The following is a 25,707-nucleotide window of genomic DNA, read 5'->3' on the forward strand; positions in this document are numbered from 1 at the left end:
TATCCGTAGTGTGTGAAATAATGCCTGGTAGTTGTTATTCATTGTTATTTTAATTTGAATATTAAAACTAAAAAAAAACTAGAGCCTCTGTCCTTTAATTGTTAGGAATCTAACTAGAAAGGACAAGCTGTAATTGATGAAAAACGAGAGGAAGGTGATACCAAGATAGCGTAAGGTTAGTCCCCATATGAATGTGAAGGTAATATTCGTTATAGGTGGGCAAGTCAAGAATGAGTGGTAGGTGGGTGGAACAAGAATCACTGGAGGGCAGCTTCAAGGAGAAGTGGTGCTTAAGCTTCAGAAAGGGAATTCCCTGGTGGTCCAGTGGTTAGGACTCTGCACTTCCATTGCAGGGGGGCCCAGGTTCGATCCCTGGTTGGGGAACTAAAATCCCACATGCCGTGGCGCAACTAAGCCCACGTGCTGCAATTACTGAGCCTGCATGCCACAACTACAGAGCCCTTGCATGACACCTGCTGAGCCCTCACTCTCTGGGGCCTGTGCACTACAACTAGAGATAAGCCCGCACGGCACAACAAAGAGCCCTCACACTGCAACGAAATATCCCATGTGCTGCAACTAAGACCTGACGCAGCCGAAAAAAAAATTGCTATTTGTAAATCAGTTGGACTTAGTTTACCCAAATTATTTTATTTGCAAGTACACAGCCCTTTAAATGGTAGAAAATATTAATATGAATTTTAAAAATTATTCTAATCTTTGCTGCCGTACTTTAATAGATATATATTTTTAAAAAATCAGAACCTTCATATTTAAACTACTACATGAAAATGAAAAGAAAGGTGGTGAATGCTGCCGGCAAGCTGAGATTGAGTCCTAATGAGGAAGCCTTCATTTTAAAGGAAGATTATGAAAGAAGACGAAAACTAAGATTGCTACAGGTAAGATTTATTTGGAACATAGTGTCAAATTCTTTGTCTTACCCAAATTATCAGTATTTTTTACATTAGAGTGTTTTAAATAAAATGTCGCATTTAACAGTCTTTTCTGGCTGTACAAGAGCCCTGGTTCTTGCGTATTAACTAGTTTTGGAACATTTGAAAAGTATGATGAAACAGTAAATAAATTGAAGAAGAGTTTGAGGATAAGGACTGACTCAGTAATTATTAGGAAGTGGTTCATTTTTTGAGGTTATTAAATATTTAGCAATATTTTTCTTTTCTTTTTTCTTTATATATATATACATATATATACATGTATATATATATAACATATATATGCAATACTTATTTCCCAAAATCTTCCCCCAATAAATTTGCAGAATACATCATCTGACATAAAGGCAAAAAAAAAAAAAAAAACCCCAAAAAACAAAAAAACCCAAACAAAAAAACCTATGAATCAATACAAAAACATAGGCCAACATCCCAACCCCATTGCTGAAAACAGTTCATTTTAAAAATCATATGTAACTGATGAAGATTCGAGCAAGAATATTAGAATGACTTTGAAGAAGATTTACTGGAAAGATAATTAGCTACTGAAATAAATTTATTCAGAAGTTGTCTATTCTTCTCTAGAAGTCTTTGTAGAGTTACGTAGTTAAGTCTTTGTGAAACATTTTAGGTGCCATTCTGTCTAGAATTGGGGATGTTGTATCACAGATACGGAATTCTCATCTAGATCTTTCTGTACTTGTCTGGGCTATAAATTTTATTGAATCATGCTTACCAATTTAGCCTCTTGGATGTTATTAGAATGATAATGGCAGTCTGATTAGATCTCTGGGGAGGGAACATAATTGCTAATCATGGTAGTTTAGAAGTAGTCTTGAGATTTTAATTTTTCCTCCATCACTTGGATTTTTCTGCTTTAAATAGGCCTTATCTAATATAATATGAATATTGAGGAGAATTGATATAGCTAATACCTAAAGAGAATTCATTTAAGTTCCTCTTTCCAAATAGCTTTTCAAAAAAGTTGAAGGAAGCCTCTTTTCATAAAATGTGTTAAATACTCATCCTTCAGGTTCGAGAACAAGAAAGAGATATTGCTTTACAAATAAGAGAAGATATAAAGCAGAGGAGAAATCAGCAACTCACTCGTTTGGCAGAAGAACTAAGGACAGAATGGGAGGAATCACAAACTCAGAAAATAAAGAACTTGGAAAAACTGTATTTGGCAAGTTTAAGAAATATGGGAGAGGGGCATCAACAAGCCAAAGAAAATGTAAGTGAGCACTTATTTGACTACCTTCCTGTGGTAGTGATACTTGTTAAAAGCAGATTACAGTTGTTAGACACTTATAAAAATGTTTTCATGTATAGCATTTGCTGTGGGCAGCCCAAACTTTTTTGGAAATTTAATATAATTTAAGAATTCTGCTAGGTTCATTTCCTAGTAAGAGTCATGTCAATAATAATGTATTTCCAATGATGTTTAAGTTAACATTATTCTCTAACAAATTTATGGTTACCAAAGGGGGAAGGTGGGGGGGATAAATTAGGAAGTTGGGATTAATATATACACAGTAATATATATGAAATAGATAACCAACAGTGACCGAGTGGATGGCACAGGAAACTATACTCAATATTTTGTAATAACCTATAAAAGAAAAGAGTCTGAACAAGAATATATATATGTATATAACTGAATCACTACTGTATACCTGAAACTAACACAACATTGTAAATCAACTATACTTCAATTAAAAAAAACAAACATTCTCTTCCAGTCCTTAACTATCTGTGTAAATAAAATAGTAACCTTCAGAATTAGAAGTTGTTACTCATATCAAGCATTTTGGACAGATTCAGTGGAGTGAATTCAGATTTCTGGTTTCATTTTCATTATCATTCATTATTCCTCATACCTCCAAAACGTGTAGTGGAGTGTGTATACACTTGAGTTCATTCACAGACAGTAAAAATTCTTTGATGACTTTCACAAAGGCAAAGTAGAACTTAACTCAGTATTTAAGACTGCTCCCTGACCTTATTTTGTTGTTTATTGTGCTTTATGGTTGGAAAATGCTAGATTGTGGTCCCAGAGGTAGTCACACAAAATAAACAAGCTGGGTTCCAAAGAAGGCACGTCTTTGTTACCAAACTTTTAGGGAATAAGAGAACTCTTTAAAGAAAGTGGCTATCAAAATATTCTCAGTCCCTGGTTTTAGTTTGTGCTTTTTAGTAATAGCCATAAGTTCTGACATCAGATTTTTGTAGCTTTATGTATGCCATCATTAATTTTGTGCTTTAGTGCAGTGTTTCATTTGAATACACCTTCATGATTTTTACCCTTACTGGGTACCACCCATATTATCATATATTTGACATTTTAATCCTGTTTAACATGACATTTTAAGTAATATTTGTTTTTAGGAGCCTGATTTAAATGCTCTGGCACACCGGGCAGCAGAAAGGAAAAAAAAAGCAGAAATGAGGCATAAAGAGGCCCTGAAAGTACAGAAAAATCAAAAAGAAATGTTAATGAAACAGAAAACCTGGTAAAGTAATAGTGATTTTTACCATATTCTCCACTGAAACTGATATGGCTGGAAGTAAAGGGTACATTGGATACTTTTTAAAAGTCAGTATATCCATTGTGTTTGTTAAACTTGGTTTAAAATAATGCAGTGGGGGAGTGGTTGCTTAGATGAACATACTAACAAATGAGCTTTCTCTTCTAGTGTGACTGTAGTGGCAATTACTAAGTTTTTGGAGAAATGTATTACTAGTTTAGAATGCAAGTCAACCAAAGTCTGTCTGCCTCTGATACAAAAAGAAAAATATCAGTGCAATTATGAACATTAAAAGAGGTTGTAGACTCTTTGCAAGTCATTGATGAGATTTTTGCATGTTGTAAAAATGAAAGAGCGTGTTACTAGTCAGCAGTGGTCATTTTATACAGTGGCCTATCTTTATTGATAATTTCTAGTTTTTTTACTCTAAATTATTCTCAAGTAAAGAACATTCGGTGTTTGTTGGGTCACTCCCCATTGTGGAGCTTTATATCTTTAGATATACCTCTTTCACTTGGTAAACATCTTTTTACCTGTTCACTGTGTATAGACTCTTTATTAAACAGCATATTGAGCCTGTGGGATCAGACTGGAGGATTTCTTGAGATTGTAATGGTTTTTATATTCTTAACCCTAAGAGTTGTACTGTAATATTATCTGAGAGATTAATTTATGACATCTTGTGTTTTTTAAGGCATATAAAAGCTCGAAAAGCAGCACTGCTTGCGGAAAAAGAGAGATCTGCCAAAATTACAAGTCTGCCACCTCCTCCTCCAACTCTTTTTGAGGTGAATTACTTTGAGTATTGGAGCTAGGTTATAATAATTCTCCTTTACTATTAGAATTCAATGTAGGTCAAAATACCATTTGTATTAATTTTTAACTGTACAGGTAACACATATCTGGAATATTTAAAAATAATCCTAGATATCATTTATATCAATAATATAAATAATATAAAAAAGATATCAATAATCCTAGATATCTCTGATGTTTAAGGACTTTTTAAAAAGCACAATACTAATATAATATTGTTCTCAATATAATCTAATACCCAGTCTGTGTTCAGTTTTCCCCAGTTGTCTCAAAATTTTCTTTTGTTGTTTGAAAAACTGTAATGTTTTTTATCTTATTGGGAAAGAAAAGGATTATTTGCCCTAAAGACTTTCCTACATTCAAGATTTGACTATTGTAAATAGTTACCATTTTACAGATAAAGAAATTAGATTCAGATAAATTAATAAATTTACACAAGATTGTGTAAAGTGATCAAAGAGGCCTGTTTCTTTATGGGAGTAAAATGTTTGATTTTGTGATTTGGAGCTTATTTTTTTTAAAAAAACATTTAACTTATTAAGCAGAAATTAATTTTGAAAGGTCTTGCCTCTCGTTCAGATTATCTTGTTATGGTTATTAAAATGGCTAGTTTGGATGATTATCAAAATTACGGTTATTTTTATCAAAAAAGTTAAGTAGAAGTAAAAAAAATATACACATACAGGGATATCTAATTTAGTTGTATAGACAAGTGTATTTTATGTATGTATGATCAGCCTAAGTACCAGATATTCTTGTCTTAAGCCTCTGGTTTTGTCAGCCTTCCTGCTTTTATGTTGAGCCATCTGCCATGTGACATTTGATCCAACAAGATCCAAATGGAAAAGGCAAATTTAAGCCACTCCCTCAGTACCTTGTTACAAGGCAGGCAGTATTTTATTCATGTTTTTTGATTACTTTTGTCATAATTCCTAATGTTCCTAACAAGCCAAGGTCAAAAATTTAAAGCAAGCAAAACATTGTCTGTGTAAGTGATTTGGCAAATATGCATTATATGTAAAAGTGTGGTTGTACTTTTTTCCCCCCAACTTTTTATTATGAAAATTTTCAAAATACAGAGAAGTTAAAAGGAGAGTACAAAGGAACAGCTGTTTGCATTGTGTGGATTTCAAATGGTTGTGTGTACATTTGAATGAATAAATATATACGTTTGAACATAGATTGTAGAGATTGCATTTCACCCTGTGTACTTCAGCGTGCCTCTGCTAGAATAAGGACATTCTCTTATGCAACCACAATATCACACTAAGAAAATTTATCAGGATCCAGTCAAGGTTTACCTGTTGCTTTTGCTTGCTTTGTCTCTTGGTCTCTTTCAATGTGAAACATTATCTCCCCCAACCCTAGCTAACATTTTATTTCAGAATTTTTTAATAGACTAGACTAGTTTCTTATATTTTATATTTGTCTGATGTGGTTATGTGACTACAAGAGATCTCCATTATAAGGGTATAGTTTTCTCTTTTCAATTGCCAAGTAATCTGGGAAGTGATACTTTGGCACCAAATAGGTATCTATCACCCTTCTACATTTATTCATTGGCCTACTTCTGTTAGACAAAAGAAGAGAGAACTTTCTCTTATCAGTGATTATGAACCACCATAATCAGATGATCAAACTTAGAATCAGTAATAGCAGAGCACCTTGCCATTATGTGCCTCCTGATATCATGTAGTAAACTGTACAGCATCACCTATTGAGTATTCTTGTTGAAATATAATTTGGGGCTTCCCTGGTGGCTCAGTGGTTAAGCATCCACCTGCCAATGCAGGAGGCACAGGTTCAAGCCCTGGTCTGGGAAGATCCCACATGCCACAGAGCAACTAAGCCCGTGCGCCACTACTACTGAGCCTGCGCTCTAGAGCCCACAAGCCACAGCTACTGAGCCCGTGTGCCACAACTACTGAAGCCCACGTGCCTAGAGCCCATGCTCCCAATAAGAGAAGCCACCACAATGAGAAACCTGCGCACTGCAACGAAGATGAGCCCCTGCTTGCCGCAATTAGAGAAAGCCCGCACACAGCAGCAAAGACCCAGTGCAGCCAAAAATAAAAATAAATAAAATAAATTTATTTTAAAAAATAAAAGAAATATAATCTGGCTTTTAAACCTAAATTCCAGCTTAATGGAAATACAGTGCATGATCTCATGAAAAAAAAGAATAACTGATTAAAATACAAAATTAATTTTTTCATTGGATCCTGCTTTAAATGAAAATTAATACTTTTAACCTAACAGTCTATTTTCTGTTTCATTTTTCAGAACATTGAAGTAAAGAAAACTTCTAATGTGAAAACCAGTAGTTCTACTTACCATCATCTTTATACTTTTGTTAGTAGAGAGGTGGACACAAAGCAGGTGATTGACTGTTTTTTCATGACCCTCACTTAATTATTTCTCTGTTCATTGAATTGAGTTACACCTTTGTTCTATGTTTATTGTTCTCAGATATCAAAATTTGAAAAGCTCTGCCAACCATATTAGGGTATTAGTGATAAAAAAAACTTTTAAATATGCTTTGAATTATGATGTCATGTTTATTATGAATGCTGATTTAACATGAAAGAAAAGAGTTGGCTACTTAAACAGTTATATTTTAAAATAGTTTTCTTTTTTACCATAAAACTTTTTTTGACATAAAAATAATACATACTCTGAAAATTTGAAACTATACACATAGGCGCAAAGTAGGAAAAACACCCATGATTCCATCATCAAAAAGTAATGCGGTTAATACATTAATGGATTTGTTATAGTGTTTATATATAAACATATATACATACTTTTCAAAACATGATTTTTAATAGCTACTTAATATTTCATTATAGAATTTATTTAACCATTCTATTGTGTTGGGGTTTTTTTTGCTTCATAAATGCAAACATGATCATCTTGCACATTTTGTCCACAGCTCTGACTGTATGTTTAGAATAGATTCCTAGAGAGAAATTATAGGTTCCAAACTATACAACATTTGATAACAGATATTTAATACAGATCATTAAATTGCCTTTTAAATAACATCAGCAACATATGAAAATGGCCATTTTTATCATACCCTTGTCTGTATGAAATGTTGTGGTTTAAAAATTGTCAGTCTTAAGAGTGACGAATGATTATCACTCATTATAATTGCTATTTCTTTGTAACAGTGGGTTTTCACTTTTTTCGTATTAGATATATCTGTCTACTAGGAAAATAAACTTTCATAGTATAGCATTCATGTGGAGGTTAGAATTCAACAAATTCCATAAGAGCAAGTCAGTATTCAGTCAAGACATGAGATAAGTATTATCATAGAATTAACTTTTTTTTTTGAACTCTTGAATTCTATTTATGTTTTTATACAGCAGGTTCTTATTAGTTATCGATTTTATATGTATTAGTGTATATATATCAATCCCAATCTCCCAGTTCATCCCACCACCCCCACCCGCCCGCCACTTTCCCCCTTTGGTGTCCATATGTTTGTTCTCTACATCTGTGTCTCAATTTCTGCCCTGCAAACTGGTTAATCTGTACCATTTTTCTAAGTTCCACATATATGTGTTAATGTACAATATTTGTCTTTCTCTTTCTGACTGACTTCACTCTGTATGACAGTCTCTAGATCCATCCACGTCTCTACAGATGACCCAGTTTCGTTCCTTTTTATGGCTGAGTAATATTCCAAATATTCCATTGTATATATGTACCACATCTTCTTTATCCATTCATCCATTGATAGGCATTTGCTTCCATGACCTGGCTGTTGTAAATAGTGCTGCAATGAACATTGGGGTGCATGTGTCTTTTTGAATTATGGTTTTCTCAGGGTATATACCCAGTAGTGGGATTGCTGGGTCATATGGTAATTCTATTTTTAGTTTTTTACGGAACCTCCATACTGTTCTCCATAGTGGCTGTATCAGTTTACATTCCCACCAACAGTGCAAGAGGGTTCCCTTTTCTCCACACCCTCTCCAACATATGTTGTTTGTAGATTTTCTGATGATGGCCATTCTGACTGGTGTGAGGTGATACCTCATTGTAGTTTTGATTTGCATTTCTCTAATAATTAGTGATGTTGAGCAGCTTTTCATGTGCTTCTTGGCCATCTGTATGTCTTTGGAAAATGTCTATTTAGGTCTTCTGCACATTTTTGGATTGGGTTTGTTTTTTTAATATTGAGCTGCATGAGCTGTTTATATATTTTGTAGATTAATGCTTTGTCTGTTGATTCGTTTGAAAATATTATCTCCCATTCTGAGGGTTCTTTTTTCATCTTGTTTGTAGTTTCCTTTGCTGTGAAAAAGCTTTAAGTTTCATTAGAGCCCATTTCTTTTTGTTTTTATTTCCATTATTCTAGGAGGAGTATCAGAAAAGATCTTGCTGTGATTTATGTCAAAGAGTGTTCTTCCTATGTTTTCCTCTAAGAGTTTTATAGTGTCCAGTCTTACATTTAGGTCTCGAATCCATTTTGAGTTTATTTTTGTGTATCGTGTTAGGGGGTGTTCTAATTTCATTCTTTTACATGTAGCTGTCCAGTTTTCCCAGCACGACTTACTGAAGAGACTGTCTTTTCTCCATCATATATCCTTGCCTCCTTTGTCATAGATTAGTTGACCATAGTTGTGTGAGTTTATCTCTGGGTTCTGTATCCTGTTCCATTGATCTATATTTCTGTTTTTGTGCTAGTACCATATTGTCTTGATTACGGTAGCTTTATAGTATAGTCTGAAGTCAGGGAGTCTGATTTCTCCAGCTTTTTTTTTTTTTCCCTCAAGACCGCTTTGGCTATTCAGGGCCTTTTGTGTCTCCATACAAATTTTAAGGTTTTTTGTTCTAGTCCTGTAAAAAATGCCATTGGTCATTTGATAGGGATTGCATTGAATCTGTAGATTGCTTTGGGTAGTATAGTCATTTTCACAATATTGATTCTTCCAATCCAGGAACATGGTATGTCTCTCCATCTGTTTGTATCATCTTTAATTTCTTTCATCAGTGTCTTACAGTTTTCTGCATACAGGTCTTTTGTCTCCCTAGGTAGGTTTATTCCTGGGTATTTTATTCTTTTTGTTGCAGTGGTAAATGAGAGTGTTTCCTTAATTTCTCTTTCAGATTTTTCATCATTAGTATATAGGAATGCAAGAGATTTCTGTGCATTAATTTTGTATCCTGCAACTTTACAAAATTCATTGATTAGCTCTAGTAGTTTTCTGGTGGCATCTGTAGGATTCTCTATGTATAGTGTCCTGTCATCTGCAAATAGTGACAGTTTTACTTCTTTTCCAATTTGTATTCCTTTTATTTCTTTTTCTTCTCTGATTGACGTGGCTAGGACTTCCAATACTATGTTGAATAATAGTGGTGAGAGTGGACATCCTTGTCTTGTTCCTGATCTTAGAAAAAATGCTTTCAGTTTTTCACCATTGAGATTGATGTTTGCTGTGGGTTTGTCGTATATGGCCTTTATTATGTTGAGGTAGGTTCCCTCTATGCCCACTTTCTAGAGAGTTTTTATCATAAATGGGTGTTGAATTTTGTCAAATGCTTTTTCTGCATCTGTTGAGATGATCATATGATTTTCATCCTTCAATTTGTTAATATGGTGTTTCACATTGATTGATTTGCGTATATTGAAGAATCCTTTCATCCCTGGGATAAATCCCACTCATCATGGTGTATGATCCTTTTAATGTGTTGTTGGATTCTGTTTGCTAGTGTTTTGTTGAGGATTTTTGCATGTGTATTCATCAGTGATATTGGTCTGTAATTTTCATTTTTTGTAGTCTCTTTGTCTGGTTTTGGTATCAGGGTGATGGTAGCCTCATAGAATGAGTTTGGGAGTGTTCCTTCCTCTGCAAGTTTTTGGAAGAGTTTGAGAAGGATGACTGTTAGCTCTTCTCTAAATGTTTGATAGAATTCACCTGTGAAGCCATCTGGTCCTGGACTTTTGTTTGTTGGAAGATTTTTATTCACAGTTTCAATTTCATTACTTGTGATTGGTCTGTTCATATTTCTTATTTCTTCCTGGTTCAGTGTTGGAAGGTTATACCTTTCTAAGAATTTGTCCATTTCTTCCAGGTTGTTCATTTTATTGGCATAGAGTTGCTTGTAGTAGTCTCTTAGGATGCTTTGTATTTCTGTGGTGTCTGTTGTAACTTCTCCTTTTTCATTTCTAATTTTATTGATTTGAGTCCTCTCCCTCTTTCTTTTTTTTTTTTTTTTTTTTGGTATGCGGGCCTCTCACTGTTGTGGCCTCTCCCGTTACGGCGCACAGGCTCCGGACGCGCAGGCTCAGCGGCCATGGCTCACGGGCCCAGGCGCTCCGCGGCATGTGGGATCTTCCCGGACCGGGGCACGAAACCGTGTCCCCTGCATTGGCAGGCGGACTCTCAACCACTGCGCCACCAGGGAAGCCCTCTCCCTCTTTTTCTTAATGAATCTGGCTAATGGTTTATCAATTTTGTTTATCTTCTCAAAGAACCAGATTTTACTTTTATTGATCTTTGCTATTGTTTTCTTTGTTTCTTTTTCATTTATTTCTGCTCTGATCTTTATGATTTCATTCCTTCTACTAACTTTGGGTTTTGTTTGTTCTTCATTCTCTAGTTCCTTTAGGTGTAAGATGAGATTGTTTATTTGAGATGTTTGTTGTTTCTTTAGGTAGGATTGTATTGCTATAAACTTCCCTCTTAGAACTGCTTTTGCTGCATCCCATAGGTTTTGGATTGCCGTGTTTTCATTGTCATTTGTCTCTAGGTATTTTTTTATATCCTGTTTGATTTCTTCAGTGATCTCTTGCTTATTTAGTACTGTATTGCTTAGTCTCCATGTGTTTGTGTTTTTTAAGTTACTTTCCCTGTAATTGATTTCTAATCTCATAACATTGTAGTCAGAAAAGATGCTTGATATGGTTTCAATTTTCTTAAATATACTGAGTCTTGATTTGTGACCCAAGATGTGATCTATCCTGGAATATGTTCCATGCACACTTGAGAAGAAAGTGTAATCTGCTGTTTTTGGATGGAATGTCCTATAAATATCAATTAAATCTATCTGGTCTATTGTGTCATTTAACGCTTGTGTTTCCTTATTAATTACCTGTTTGGATTATCTGTCCATTGGTGTGAGGTGTTAAAGTCCCCCACTACTATAGTGTTACTGTTGATTTCCTCTTTTATAGTTGTTAGCATTTGCCTTATGTATTGAGGTGCTCCTTTGTTGGGTGCATATATATTTATAATTGCTATGTCTTCTTCTTGGATTGATCCCTTGATCATTATGTAGTGTCCTTCCTTGTCTCTTGTAACATTCTCTATTTTAATGTCTATTTTATCTGATATGAGTATTGCTACTCCAGCTTTCTTTTGATTTCCATTTGCATGGAATATCTTTTTCCATCTCCTCACTTTCAGTCTGTATGTGTCCCTAGGTTTGAAGTGGGTCTCTTGTAGATAGCATATATATGGGTCTTGTTTTTGTATCCATTCAGCAAGCCTGTGTCTTTTGGTTGGAGCATTTAATCCATTCACGTTTAAGGTAATTATTGATATGTATGTTCCTCTTACCATTTTTTTAATTCTTCTGGGGTTTTTTTTGTAGGTCCTTTTCTTTTGTGTTTTCCACTTAGAGAAGTTCCTTTAGCATTTGTTGTAGAGCTGGTTTGGTGGTGCTGAATTCTCTTAGCTTTTGCTTGTTGGTAAAGCTTTTGATTTCTCCATCAAATCTGAATGAGATCCTTGCTGGGTAGAGCAATCTTGGTTGTAGATTCTTCCTTTTCATCATTTTAATTACGTCATGCCACTCCCTTCTGGTTTGTAGAGTTTCTGCTGAGAAATCAGCTGTTAACCTTATGGGAGTTCCCTTGTATGTTGTTTGTCATTTTCCACTTGTTGCTTTCAATAATTTTTCTTTGTCTTTAATTTTTGCCGGTTTGATTAATATGTTTCTTGGTGTGTTTCTCCTTAGGTTTATCCTGTATGGGACTCTCTGCACTTCCTGGATTTGGGTGGCTATTTCCTTTCCCATGTTAGGGACATTTTTGAAAAAAATCTCTTCAAATATTTTCTCAGGTCCTGTCTCTCTCTCTTCTCTTTCTGGGACCCCTGTAATGTGAATGTTGTTGCGTTTAATGTTGTCCCAGAGGTCTCTTAGGCTGTCTCCATTTCTTTTCATTCTTTTTTCTTTATTCTGTTTCACAGCAGTGAATTCCACCATTCTGTCTTCCAGGTCACTTATCCATTCTTCTGCCTCAGTTATTCTACTATTTATTCCTTCTGGTGTATTTTTCATTTCATTATTGTATTGTTCATCTCTGTTTGTTCTTTAATTCTTCTAGGTCTTTGTTAAACATTTCTTGCATCTTCTTGATCTTTGCCTCCATTCTTTTTCTGAGGTCCTGCATCATCTTCACTATCATTATACTGAGTTCTTTTTCTGGAAGGTTGCATATCTCCACTTCATTTAGTTGTTTTTCTGGGGTTTTATCTTGTTCTTTCATGTGGTACATAGCCCTCTGCCTTTTTATCTTGTCTACCTTTCTGTGCATGTCATCATAGAATTAACTTCTAGGAAATAAGAGTAAATCTTGAAACTTGTTTAAAATTGTAAAATATTATTACAAGGTCAGTATTTTATAATACAGAAATAATAACTTCCATCTATTGCTAACTTGCTTTTGTCCTATATGTTTGTCCACTTCACTAAAACATTGTTTTTACGTGTTTTTACAGTATTAAATAGATGTTTAATACTAAGATTGATGAAGAAAGACATTTTTCTTCTAGCTGTAATATAGGGTGCCGCTGATGGTATCACAGTAGGTTATTAAACTTTCCTGTTTGACAGTAACTAAAAGACCTACCTTCTTTTCAATTTCTGGACTTGAAGATTATATCAGTAGTTATAAGGCAGTTTTATAAAAACAGTCCCACAACTAAAGCATTCTGGTATTTTCTTTTATTTGCTTCCTCACACCATCGCTTAGGAAAAATCTGTCCTTAAACCTTGGGTTTAAAATGGGACAGTGGAGCGATGTACTTGGTTTTCCATATAACAAATCTCTGCATTTTCATCTGCATCTAAGCTTATTTCACATGCACAATAATTTAGAATCTTTCTTGGAGTAGAATAATAGGATCTTTACAGCAGGTATTATATAAAAAATACTTGCACTCTTGGCATACATTTTAGTTATTCCTTCAGCTGCTTTCTACAAATAAGCTACTTTCTTTTTGTTCAGTCAGCCTTTTAGCATGTAAGAGTTGCTATCGTTTTTTGTTTGAATATCTTGATAAAGTTGTTCTAAAATTTCTTGTATGTTATAAAATTTGTCTTTGAAGAAGAATATGAATTTGACCTGCTGTATTCCTACTTAGAGCCAGTTATTCTCTAAATTTTGTTTTATGCTACATTTACATTCTCTACACACAGTTAAACAAAACTTCGTATGCTTGAAATTTCTGAATTACTCGTGTCCCTCATCCTGTTTGTTCCTTTGTCAGCAACAGTTAACACAGTACTTGTTAAAATGGATTTTTCATCCTAGAATTATTTTTCCAGTCAGATCCATTATATTGTTTGTTGTGAGGCCCAGAAATGTCAGCAGACAAGCAGAAACACTTAAATTCAGTTTACCATCATACTTAAGTCTGATGTAGAAGATGCAGAAGTAGCATATTTAGTAATCACTTGTTTTGTGCACTGCAGATTACAGTTCACGGAAAAGATTTTCAGAAACATGTTTTCTAGAAAGAATTTTTTGCTTAGGATTCACGGTTTTTTGCAAATTTCACATATCTTTTGAGTTCAACTGCTAAAAATGGAATCTAACTATTATTTCAACCAGATTTTTGTTTAAAGTTTTAATTGTATTGACACAAATTTTTAAGGGATTGTCTTTCTAAAACATTCTTGTAAAATCTTGTTTTGACATTGGGCAGTCAGATTAAAACTTGTTTGGGGTGCCTAATTTTTCTCTAACCCTTTATTTACTTGATATTCTTTATGTACCTCATTATATCTGACTGAACATGTTTATTATACACATTGTATGTTTTGGAATTTTTCCTTCCCTTCAAATTTTGGTTTACCAAAATTGCCATTCTGCTTTTAATTCACCCCCACATGATGTGAAGAATTCCCAAATACCTTTTTTCTTGAAAACCTCATGGCCTAAATGAAATGAAATGTTACTCCTAAAGATTATTTTATTTAATGTTATGCGTTAATGCAATCTGACCTGTGTTTATTTAGATTTGCATAAATATTTATTAGCTCCAAAGGGATTTAATATTTTTCATACACTTGTTTGGCCAGTGCACTCTTTTTTTTTTGGCCGCACCAAGCAGCATGTGGGGATCTTAGTTACCCACTCACACCCCCTGCAGTGGAAATGTGGAGTCTTAACCACTGGACCACCAGGGAAGTTCCTACTCTTTCTGAATACGTTAACTGTCTCTTTACCTATTTATCTCACTGTTTGAGAGTTATAAATAATTTTAGATATATAGTTAACAGCTTTCGTGGTCATTATTGTTTCACTTGACTAATTGTCAACATATAGAATATATAAGATTTTTTACAAAGTGAATGTTTATGTGTAATACATGTTGTGTGTCCTCCCACATTTGATATTATTGTTACGTCAATGAGATGATGGCTCACTGTGCAACCACATAATCATTGATTATGCACAAGTTCTAGGAAGCCAGAAATTATATTAAAGTAGGTGTTTTGGTGATTTTGCTTTCCTGAGGCTGAAGCCAAGCTGTACATTTTGGCTAAAAACCAAAGACAAATCTTAGTGCTTCCCCAAATGGCTTACATGACCTTCAGTGTTTGTGGTTTCTTAACTACTAGCTTTGCAGGTGTTTACCTTTCAACACTGTTGTTTTAATAGAATTTCTTTAAAAAATGATGGAAGAATGTATTTGGATGAGTATAGTTTACTCTGCTTTAAAATGAACAACTTGTAAAACTTTACACTAACAGTTTGACTTTTTTCATACGTACATGCTGTTGATAATTGTGGGCATATAAAACTATAACTTGTTATTATTTAATTCGATATAAGTAGAAAAACATGATTTTAAGGTTGTTTTGTTTTTTAGTTATCACTTTGTTTCACACTTTATTTAATTATCTAAAATGTTACTGATTGACTGCTAGCCAGATCCTCATTTGGCTGCTAAAGAAGAGGCTAAAAGATTGGAAGAACTACAGAAACAAGCAGCAGAAGAGAGAATGGAGCAGTGTGAGAAGGCACATGCACGGGGTTTCCAAGCAATGAAGAGGATCCATTTGGCTCAAGTAAGAATTAAATTCTGGCTGTGACCACTACTGATGGCCTTAGCGATGGCACTGTAAAACTTAACTGGTCGTGAACAGGCTCAGAGGACAGAGTTGTGAAGAATGGGAACATATTCTCTCTGATTCATGTCATTTCAAGCTTCCCAACTTGCTTTAACCTCCTGTTTCAAATTCAGGTTGGGTGAAGCTGTTCTCATTTCTCTTCTAAAATTTTTACTGATGAATGTATTACAAGTTTAATATTTTAATCAGTCTAAAAATAGCCCAAGAAGAAGTTAATCACTTTTCTAATTTAATTATTTGAATTGCATTTGTGCTCTGCAAATTTTAATATTCGATTCATTAAATATTTATTGAGCAAAGCACTCGTTGGCTTTGCAGAATATTGATTCAAAGGTAGAGTCATGATCCTTGCTGTCAAGGAGCTTTGACTTTGTTACAGAGCTGTAAAATATGTATCGTGCAAACTGGCTTTGTAGTCAACAGCTTTACATCTGTCTTGCTTATTGTTGAGTGCTTATTCTTGAAACAGCATAAAAATGATTCATCTTTTTAGAAGTCTGAATTTGACTAATGCATTTAGATGTTTTAAACATTCATCTGAAGAATGAGTTTTTAAGTACTTCTATGGGAATTAAATGCCTTGAAATTCTTTTGTATGGTTTGAACTGAATTATGACCTTCTCCCTTAAATTTTTAGTTCTTATAAACTAAACGTAAGTTGTGATTATCATAACTTAACCCTGGTTTATAAAAACTAAAAGATGAAAATTATAGGTAATAATTCAGACATTCAGTTACTTACTGAATGTAAAATAACTGAATGTCTGAATTATTACCCATAATTTTCATCTAAGATTTAAACCTATAGGAAAAAAAAAAACATGAAAAAAGCAGTTGGTAAACAGAGCACATTCTTCCATAAATCAGAAGTGTTTAGTGTTTAAGAAAGTGGACTCTGTGGTCAGTCTTCCTGGATTTTCCTCCCTTCGTCACTGCTTAGCTGTTTGATCACAGGCAGGTTACCTAACCTCTCTGAGTTCTGTTTCATCATCTGTTTTATGAGGGTTAAATGAGTTTAGTAAAACTCTTAGAATTGTGCCTAGAATTTCATAAGCTCACATTGTCAGTGGTCATAGTAGTTGTTATAAATAATTCAAGTAGAATACTATGCCACACTTTCAGTGAGCCAGAAATAGTATGCTTATTCAAATAACTTTGAAGTTAATTTAATGAAAATTTAATGATGGTTTGACTCTTAATATAAAAAATGAATTTGTTCATAATTTGATTCTTTTCAAGGTCAGGCAAAACAACCTCATCTCCAAATGACAAAATATTTACAAATAAGTAGTGTGTAATCACTTAACAAAAACTTTGTTATACAGGCTCTCTACCTTTTTCTAGACTGTATCTCTTACACAAGAATGGTATGCAATACATACAGAGGATTTCCTTTCCCCTGTTTGAACCTTTTTGCTGCAGACCCTATTGTGCCCTGGGATCTTACTTCCTGCTATAGTGTGTTGTATTTGGCCTCTACGTGCCTCTCCAACTTTACCTTTTTTCCTTAACCATCCCTGCCCTCCATGCCCTATCTATAATGAACATTGTACTCTCCCTGACTGCCCATGCCTTCATCTGCATAATTCCGTGCTGGAGTTGTTATTTCTTACTTGTACTCCTCCTCCTTCACCCACGTATATCTGGCTAAATCCTCATCCCGGGGGTGAGAGGTCTTCCCTTATCCCCCCCTCCTTATCCTCCACCACCAAAATTAAGTTAGATGACTTCACTAAAACATTGTGCTTAAACTTTCATATTTGCCAGACTCTTTAAACTTAAAAGAGATACGTACAAATCCCCTTTAATCTTAATAAGAGTGTGGAGTAACAAGAAATATCTGTTAAGCCACAGTTACCCTGGCTGGGTCTTGGTGCTCACCTGAGACTGGCTGCTGCTGCTGGCTGTGTGGAGAGCTGGAACAAAGTACACTGCAGGAGCGGTGGCAGCTTAGTTAGAATGTAGCTTCGTGACTGTCCTAAGGAAGAAGACCTGTGCCTGGCAGACACTTTGAAGCCCTGAGGCCTAACCAGAGCCGTCTTCTCATAGTACTTACTAACATCATACGGTTGACCCTGGCCCTGTATGGGTCCACTTATACCCACATATTTTCCCATAGTAAATACTGTGGTATTGCATGGTCCATGGTTGGTTGAATCTGTGGATGTGGAGGAACCACGGGTATGGAGGGCCGACTCTTAATTAGTGTCTTTGTGTTTGAACAAATGGTAGAAGAGGGGAGGGTACTAAAGTCCCTGTCTTCATGATTTCTCCACTTTTCCCTCACTATTCACGTTACTATCCACTGTCCAAAGTATGTTACTCAGTTGTTAATTAATTCTCTTTATTCTTGAAGAATCAGGAGAAACTAATGAAAGAACTCAAACAGCTACAACAAGAGGACCTGGCACGCAGGAGACAGATGGTAGCGCGGATGCCACCACAACTAGTTGAACTTCCATACAAACGCAGTGAAATGAAAGATGATTGGCAGAGAGAGCTAGAATTTGCCTTTGAAGACATGTACAATGCAGACAGGAGTAAGATATTTTCAGTAAACTTTCAACAATGCTTTGAAACGTTTTGGTGGGAAAATACATTTGTCTTGAAGCAGTTTTTATTTTGAAATGAGTTCTCAGTTTGAAAGAGGCTCTCATATTTTAGACTTTAAACTATGATGGTCTTTAAAATTTTATGCTCAAGTTCTTAGTCATTTTGGAATGGAAACATGTCTCTGTATTTCTTTATTGAGAGATGAAAGGAAACATGATTTTGCACCTTGAACCAGAGCCTCTGCCCGCTGTGACTGATCAGATCCAAGATGAAGAACTGGACCTTTCAATGGAACAAGAAATTTCCGGGGAGACTGAAAACATTCCAGTGACAGAAGCTGAAACAATATGTTCTAGTGAAGCAGACGGTAAAAACTTCTGAGCTGAATACTGCAGTATTTCATAGGAAAAAAATGCTAATCATTTGCCAGCAGTTAGGAAAGTCTGGTCTCTTTTAAGTGCAAACAGTGACTAATACTCATGGGAGTGATGGGAGGAGGAAACTTCAGATTTCCATCACTAAAGTTCCTTTTCATAAACATAGGAGGAATGTTATTTTATTTATATGTACATACAGTCTAAAGATTTCTAGGTTATTTAAGTTAGATGATCAATTTTGAATTTATTTGAAAGGTCAGCTTTTTTTTTTTTAAGACTTTGATCAAATCACCGGAAATCCTACCATATTAATTACTGCTAGGCACTTCATGTATAATGATGATCAGCACAAACTTTGGGGTCTCTTCTAAACTTCATCTCTAGCTCCACCATTCTGAACTTTTTCACTTGGCTGTTGCAGAGGTACTTAGAACTTGGTGTCTGACAATAAATTTATCATCTTCTCTTGCCTACTGAAACCTTATCTTCCTGCCTTCCTCATGTTAGTGATGATACCACAGTCTGCAGTAATCCAAGCCAGAGACATGAGAGGTACCTCTAAAAAGATAAAGGTGTCTCTTACGCCACATCTTCTTAGAGACCAAGTCCTCTTCCTTTTGACTTCTTTTCTCCCCATACCTATGAGTATCGCCTTTGTTCAAAACCACTCTGGCTTTCTTTTCATCTTCACCGTATACTGTGGATAGGTAGTCCTTGGGGTTCCAATTTTATGTGGGTCTCCTCTTAGACTCCTTGGGTGAGGGCTCTAAGCTTTATCCCTGTCTCCTGTGCCCACACTGCTGTCCAAACAAAGTGTAAGCTTCCTGTGGTTTGGCATAAACTTCAGAAGATGGGTTTAGGGCTCAATTGCCGTGAATTCCCCTTGAAACTTCATTTCTGGCCTCTGCAGAACCTTTTATTTTCTTGTGAACCTTATAGCACATATTTTGAATGCTAGTCTTACACACAGATTAAGAGATGCACATTCTGTCCTCATTTAGCAAGTGGAATAAACATCTTCCTGATACATTTTTATGCTTGAAATTTATGTTGCTGCCTATTGTTGAAAAATACAGTTGACCCATGGAACAGCAAGGGGTTAGGGGTGCCAGCCCTCCACGCAGTCGAAAAATCTGCATATAACTTAGAGTCGGCCCTCTGTATCCAGTGTTCCACATCTGCAGATTCAACCAACCCTGGATCATGCAGTCCTGTAGTATGTCTTTATTGAAAAAAAATCCTCAAATAAGTGGACCTGTGCAGTTCAAGTGCATGTTGTTCAAGGGTGAACTATAGTTGAATTTTGGTGTCCTTATTTAAGTTGAAAAAATTATTCCTGGTTATAAAATTGTGTTAAATTATAAATATTGAGGAAAATAAAGTTGTGCTTTTGTTTTAACCAGTGGTGGTTATAGTAACTAAGTATAAAGATAGAATAATTTACCTGCTTTGTAATAGGTGCTGAATAAATTTCTTTTTCTTTTCTTTTCTTTTAGTTCCCTTGGCAATGAAGACCCACCAGATTCCTTCAAAAATTCTTTTTAAAAAATTATTAAATAAGATCCGAAACCAAAAGTCTCTCTGGACAATTAAATCCATGTCTGAGGATGAAAGCGAAATGATTACAACTGTTAGTGAAACTGAAAGTAAAGCCCTGACAGTTGAATCAGGAGCAACTGTGAGTGAAGACAGAACATTATCCTCTGGGCAGAAACAAGGTAGTTCTCTCCAGTCATCTCATTTTGTAGCACATAAACCCTTTCTAAGTTGTTCAAAAATATGCTCATTTCTGAAAAATCGAAGAATAGAGGTCAAAAGGAAGAAAATATTTTAAAGCCCATAGTGCTGCCACTTAAAGGCAATAAATGTTAGAAACCTTAGTGAATCTTCCAGAGCACTTTAAGTGTAGTAGAATTATATATATATATAATCTTACATATTTCAGTAAGTGGCAAAAAATTCTCTCACTTAAGCCAAAAGGCTTATTATTCTGGTTCTGCTCTTCTATATCCTACATCCAAACCATCATCAAATCCTGTCGGTCCTACCCTCAAAATATATCCAGAGTCCAACTGTTTCTCACCACCTACTATCCTAGTTTAAGTGATGTTCATTCTCTAGTGTAGATTCTTGCCTGTATTAACTGGTGGCCTCCTAACTGATCTTCTATCCACAGCTTTTGCACCTTCCTGCAATAATCTGTTTCCAGAGACATCCTGTTAAAACACATCAGCTTATCATTCCTCTGGGAGAAGCCCTCCAACAACTACCCATATCCCTCAGGAAAACCATTTTGCTTACAGTGGCATCAAAGCTTTACATGATCTGTGCACACACCCCTCCCCACTACTTTTCTCTCTGACTTCATATTCTCCCTAACCGCTGCACCGTAGGCACTGGCTTCCTGGCTATTTTTCCAACACAGCAAATACGAGTCATATGGTCTTTGCAAGTGCTGGTCTTGGTTGGGGGAGGGAGGAATGCTCTTGGATATTTTTATGGTTCACTGTCTCACTTCCTTCAGATATTTGCTCAGATACTGCTTTCTCAGTAACGCCTTCTCAAACCACTCTATGTAAAACAACAAACTTCTCTGCCTTCCCCCACCCACATAATCTTCACTCCCTATCACCTCTACTCCATAGCTCTTAACATCTGATGGACCATAAATTTACTTTCTTTCTTATTTGCTTCTTGTCTTGACACCTACCCCTCTTCACCTTCCTCACCCTCCAGTCCTGGAATATAGGGCTTGATTTTGTTCATTGCTGTATCCCCAGAGCCTAGACTAGTGCCTTATACATAAAAGGTGCTCAGTTAATATTTGTTGAATTAATTGACTAGCCTAAAGCAAAGAGAGGTAAGTTTGGAAGTCAGATATACATATGATATTCAAGCACATGGGCATGGAAGAATTCTTTAGGGGCAAGAATTCAGTGAGAAAAGGGCTTATAAGACCATCTAAAGGGACTGCATCATTTAGAAGATGGCTAGAGAAGCGGCAAGCAGCAAAGGCAGTAAAAAGGAGTGAGAAGAAGGAGAGAGAGTACGGTGTTGGCATTTAATACAAAGGGACACTTTCATCTTTAATCCATAACCAGGTTATTTTGGAAAAGGCCCTGTGTGAGTAGGCTTTCTCTGGCCTCATCTGGCTTCATTCCTCCCCTTGATTGAGCCAAGTTTTTCACTCCTCACAGGGTCTTAATACCTGCTGATCTGTCTGGAAAGGTCTCCTGTACATCCCCACACTCTTTACCTGCTTGATTCCTCCTTACCCTTCAAATGTCCACTTAAATGCCATTTCCTAAGAGAAATCTCATCTGAGTTCCTAGTCTAATTCAGATTCCTCTGAAATACTCTATTGTATAAGCCCCCTTTTTTCTTATATAGTACTTAGCACCATTTCTAATTTTATAATTTTTTTCTAGGATAATTAGATAATGTTCTGTCCCCCACCTACCTCCTTTGAGGCCTTTTCTTGTTGACCATGGTAAATGTGCATACAGCACATAAGTAGGTGCTGAATGAATGAGGTGACTGAATGCTCCGTTCAGTTTCTGGCTACCCTGATGTAATCAAAGTATACTGCTTTAACTTCCTTCTCTGCTCTGGATTCATAAATAATAAAAATCCTAATACCTAAGCATGTCAAAGATACATTTAAATTTCTTCTCTTTTTACACGTTGGTGCCTTGCTTACTCTGCTCTTTTTATGCTTTCCCATTGTGTTTGAAACTCTGTCAGCCTACCTTTTAAGTCAGTTCTCCTTCGTTTTTTCTTTTTTGTTTATAATTTTAGTCTTAGGTCTTTTTGTATTAGGCTAGAATTTATTGCATAAAATATGTGGTCTCTAGAAGGTGGCTGGATCTTAACTAAATAAGACATTTGGGTGGACCAGTGTTAATCTGAATGTAGATTTTTGTTCATTTGTCAGATTTAAGTTTGACGGTGATAATATGTTCATAATGATGTATCTATTACAGTTGTTGAAAGTGACACGCTGACAGTTGACTCTGGACCACTTACTAGTGAAGATAAACCACTTTCATTCAACACAGACTCTGAAAAGGAGCAAGGTATTTCTTTTTATCATATTCTCAAATTAAACTTGCTTGATTCTTCACATCTTTTTCCTAATAAAATTACATGTAATAAATGAACAAAAGACATTACAGTGGTATCAAATTCTAAATTATTGAAACTAATTATTGCTTTGGGGATTCTCTTAGAAATGGAAGAGACTCAGCCTATCACAGCTGTAGCTCAGAGTTCAGTTCTACTTCATCCTCAGGAAGAAGCAGCTAGAATTAGAATGGCAGCAAGGCAGAAACAGGTAATTTGAAGTTTTTATTTTATTTTATTTTTATTTTTTTATTTATTTTGGCTGCACTGGGTCTTCGTTGTGGTGCACGGGCTTCTCTAGTTGTGGCGAGCAGGTCCTAGAGTGTGCAGGCTCAGTAGTTGCAGTGCTCAGGCTTAGTTGAGGTAAGTGGGATCTTAGTTCCCTAACCAGGGATCGAACACAGGCCCCCTGCATTGGGAGTATGGAGTCTTAACCACTGGACCACCAGGGAAGTCCCTGAAATTTTTATTTTTAAAGGTTTCTTTCTTCCCCTATGTACTGTAGTTTTATTTGACCAGTGAAATTTGTCTTAACATCTGGCTACTTTTGCTACCATTTCTTCGGCCTTGTCTTACACATTCATTTGATAGAAGGTACTTCATCTTTACTTGTACTACTCATTTGACCCTTAATGCATTCTGCTTTGTATTTTATACTCTGGTGTGTATCTTATCTTCCCTATAAAGTTTATCAGTTTTTTAAAGGCAGAGACTGTCTTTTTTTTTTTTTTTTTTGCCTCACCATGGGCATGTGGAACTTCCCCGACCGTGGATCGACCCATGCCCCCTGTAGTGGAAGCATGGAGTCTTAGCCACTGGACCACCAGGGAAGTCCAAGACTGTCTTTTTTAAAAAGTCAATTTATCCTACATAGTTTCTTGTACAATGCTTTATACACAGTAAGTACTCAATAAATATTTGTTGAATAAATGAGTCCCTGTCATAATATTAAACATTGATCTGGGCTTTGTAATCCCCAAAGTTTTTTTGAAAAACTGTATTTCAAAGAAAAATTTAAAATTCAACTTCCATAACTGTAATATTTGTCCCTTCTACTTTAATGAAAGATTTTCTTAACACAGATTACCTCGAAAGAGGCTAATTGTTACTAAGCCAGTCAGTTTATAGTCATAGTTTTTTTAAAAATGCAGCTGAGGGATGACAATTCTATGAGCCAATATTTTGTCTCAGGTAAATGCCTTCTAATCAATATTCTAAAGCAGTATTGTCCAATAGATTTTCTATAGTAATGGAAATGTTCCATATCTATGTTCAGTATGATAGCTGCTACCTACATGGGCTGTTGAATACTTGAAGTATGAGTAGTGCAACTGAGAAACTGAATTTTAAATTTTATTTGTTTTGGGTTGATGTAAATTTTAATAGTCACATGTAGTTAGTGACTACTATATTGATAGTGCAGTTCTAGAGTTACTACAAAACTGTAAATGGTTTAAATTCCGTGGCTCCTATGAGTGAACGAAAGGAAGGTGAAGACAGGAACTAAGCTATAGCCACTATTGCCTGATTAAGAATAGGTAATATCATATTGAGACATTTTTAATTTTGAAAACAAGATCATTCTTCATTATCTCTAGTAGATGTATTCCTCTTAATAAAACTTCACAAACATTCCCTTTTCTATTTATTCAGTATATGTTTGTTATATATGTTTCAAGGACTACTAGGTGTTGGATTTAACAGGCAACCAGACAGACTAGTCCCTGTCCTCATGAGTCTTACAGTTACTTTAACACGTTTTTAGTTCTTGGATTTATGTGTGTGTGTGTGTGTTGGTATAATTTTGAGTTTATTTGTCATCACTCTGCCATTATTTTCCATCTCTTTAATGCCTGACAGTAAGGACTGAATGTTGCTCACTGTACTTTTATTTAGCTTGTAGATAACTGCACCCTTCTATGAGTATGCCTAAGAAATCAAAGTGTTGTGAGCGTTCTCGTTATTTAATTTCTTAGGCATTATTCTTACTGAGAACAAGGTAAAATTAAAGATGTGAATGCAGAGTTTGCTACTTCTCTGGAGGTGGTGCTTCAGTGGTGATCGAGGTTTCCCTGTGCTCCCAGGAAATAGAAATAGTTAATATGTTTATTTTTACTTCTCTCCCTTTTCCTCCTTTCCCGTTTTCCTATCTCTTGCTTCCTTCCTCCCTCTGGCAGTGGCAATAACAGATAGAACATCACCACTTTCTTCTTGGATAATTGGTACTCTTGGTGATGAGACCTGTTTCTTTTCATTGTAATGCATATAAACTTTTCTTTGGCATGAGTTTGTTGTTAAATCAATAGTATTTTTGTTATTTAGATAATGGAAATAGAAGAACAGAAGCAAAAGCAATTGGAATTACTTGAACAAATTGAACAACAGAAGTTAAGATTAGAAACTGATTGCTTCAGAGCTCAGCTGGAAGAAGAAAAAAGAAAAAAAACTCAACAGACTGGGGTACGATGCAGGAAATCTCATCCCTACATAGATTGTCGGGGGATAAAGAAGTGTGGGCAATCTTAGCATTCAGAAAAGTAAAGTGCATTTCTAATTTGTATTTGATAATTTTTTAAAAAAAATAATGTATATGTAAAAATAACTTTATACAAACCTAATGACTTTCATCTTTCAGTTTCTAGAGGGTGCTAATATATGTGACCATGACTTGTATGTAATGTGTATGTTGAGCTCTTGGGCTTGACACTAAAAGAGAGTGGTAGATTACTTCATTTCTTAACAATGGAAATGCCAGTCTTTTTTACAAAAAATAAAGCTATATGGAAGTTTACAATTATAGAACGTCAGTTTATGTAAAGTACTTTAGTACTTATTTCTGGATTTGCCTTTTAGTTAGTATCTGTCTTTTATTAGGTTGGCACTGCACCAGCATCACGCACCATAAGTTCTGATGAAGATAATCACAGGCAGATGATTCATAACTATCAACAACAGCTATTACAGCAAAACAGGTAT

At 35.4% G+C, this 25,707-nt stretch overlaps 1 protein-coding gene across 1 annotated transcript in view; it reads left to right on the top strand.

Annotated features, from left to right (window-relative positions):
• The first annotated feature begins 762 nt into the window (after positions 1-762).
• CEP295 (centrosomal protein 295) overlaps positions 763-25,707 on the top strand; it is a 44,101-nt gene continuing 19,156 nt past the window's right edge. Inside the window, 13 exon segments of the mRNA XM_081240881.1 lie at positions 763-902; positions 1,990-2,190; positions 3,345-3,469; positions 4,179-4,272; positions 6,584-6,679; positions 15,476-15,616; positions 18,036-18,219; positions 18,432-18,599; positions 20,106-20,327; positions 22,593-22,685; positions 22,839-22,942; positions 25,054-25,191; positions 25,606-25,703. Coding sequence (XP_081097007.1) covers positions 786-902; positions 1,990-2,190; positions 3,345-3,469; positions 4,179-4,272; positions 6,584-6,679; positions 15,476-15,616; positions 18,036-18,219; positions 18,432-18,599; positions 20,106-20,327; positions 22,593-22,685; positions 22,839-22,942; positions 25,054-25,191; positions 25,606-25,703 — 1,781 coding nt within the window. The 5' untranslated portion in view covers positions 763-785.

The sequence above is a fragment of the Mesoplodon bidens genome (assembly GCF_964165515.1).
Source record: "Mesoplodon bidens genome assembly, chromosome: 7".
NCBI lineage: Eukaryota > Metazoa > Chordata > Mammalia > Artiodactyla > Ziphiidae > Mesoplodon > Mesoplodon bidens.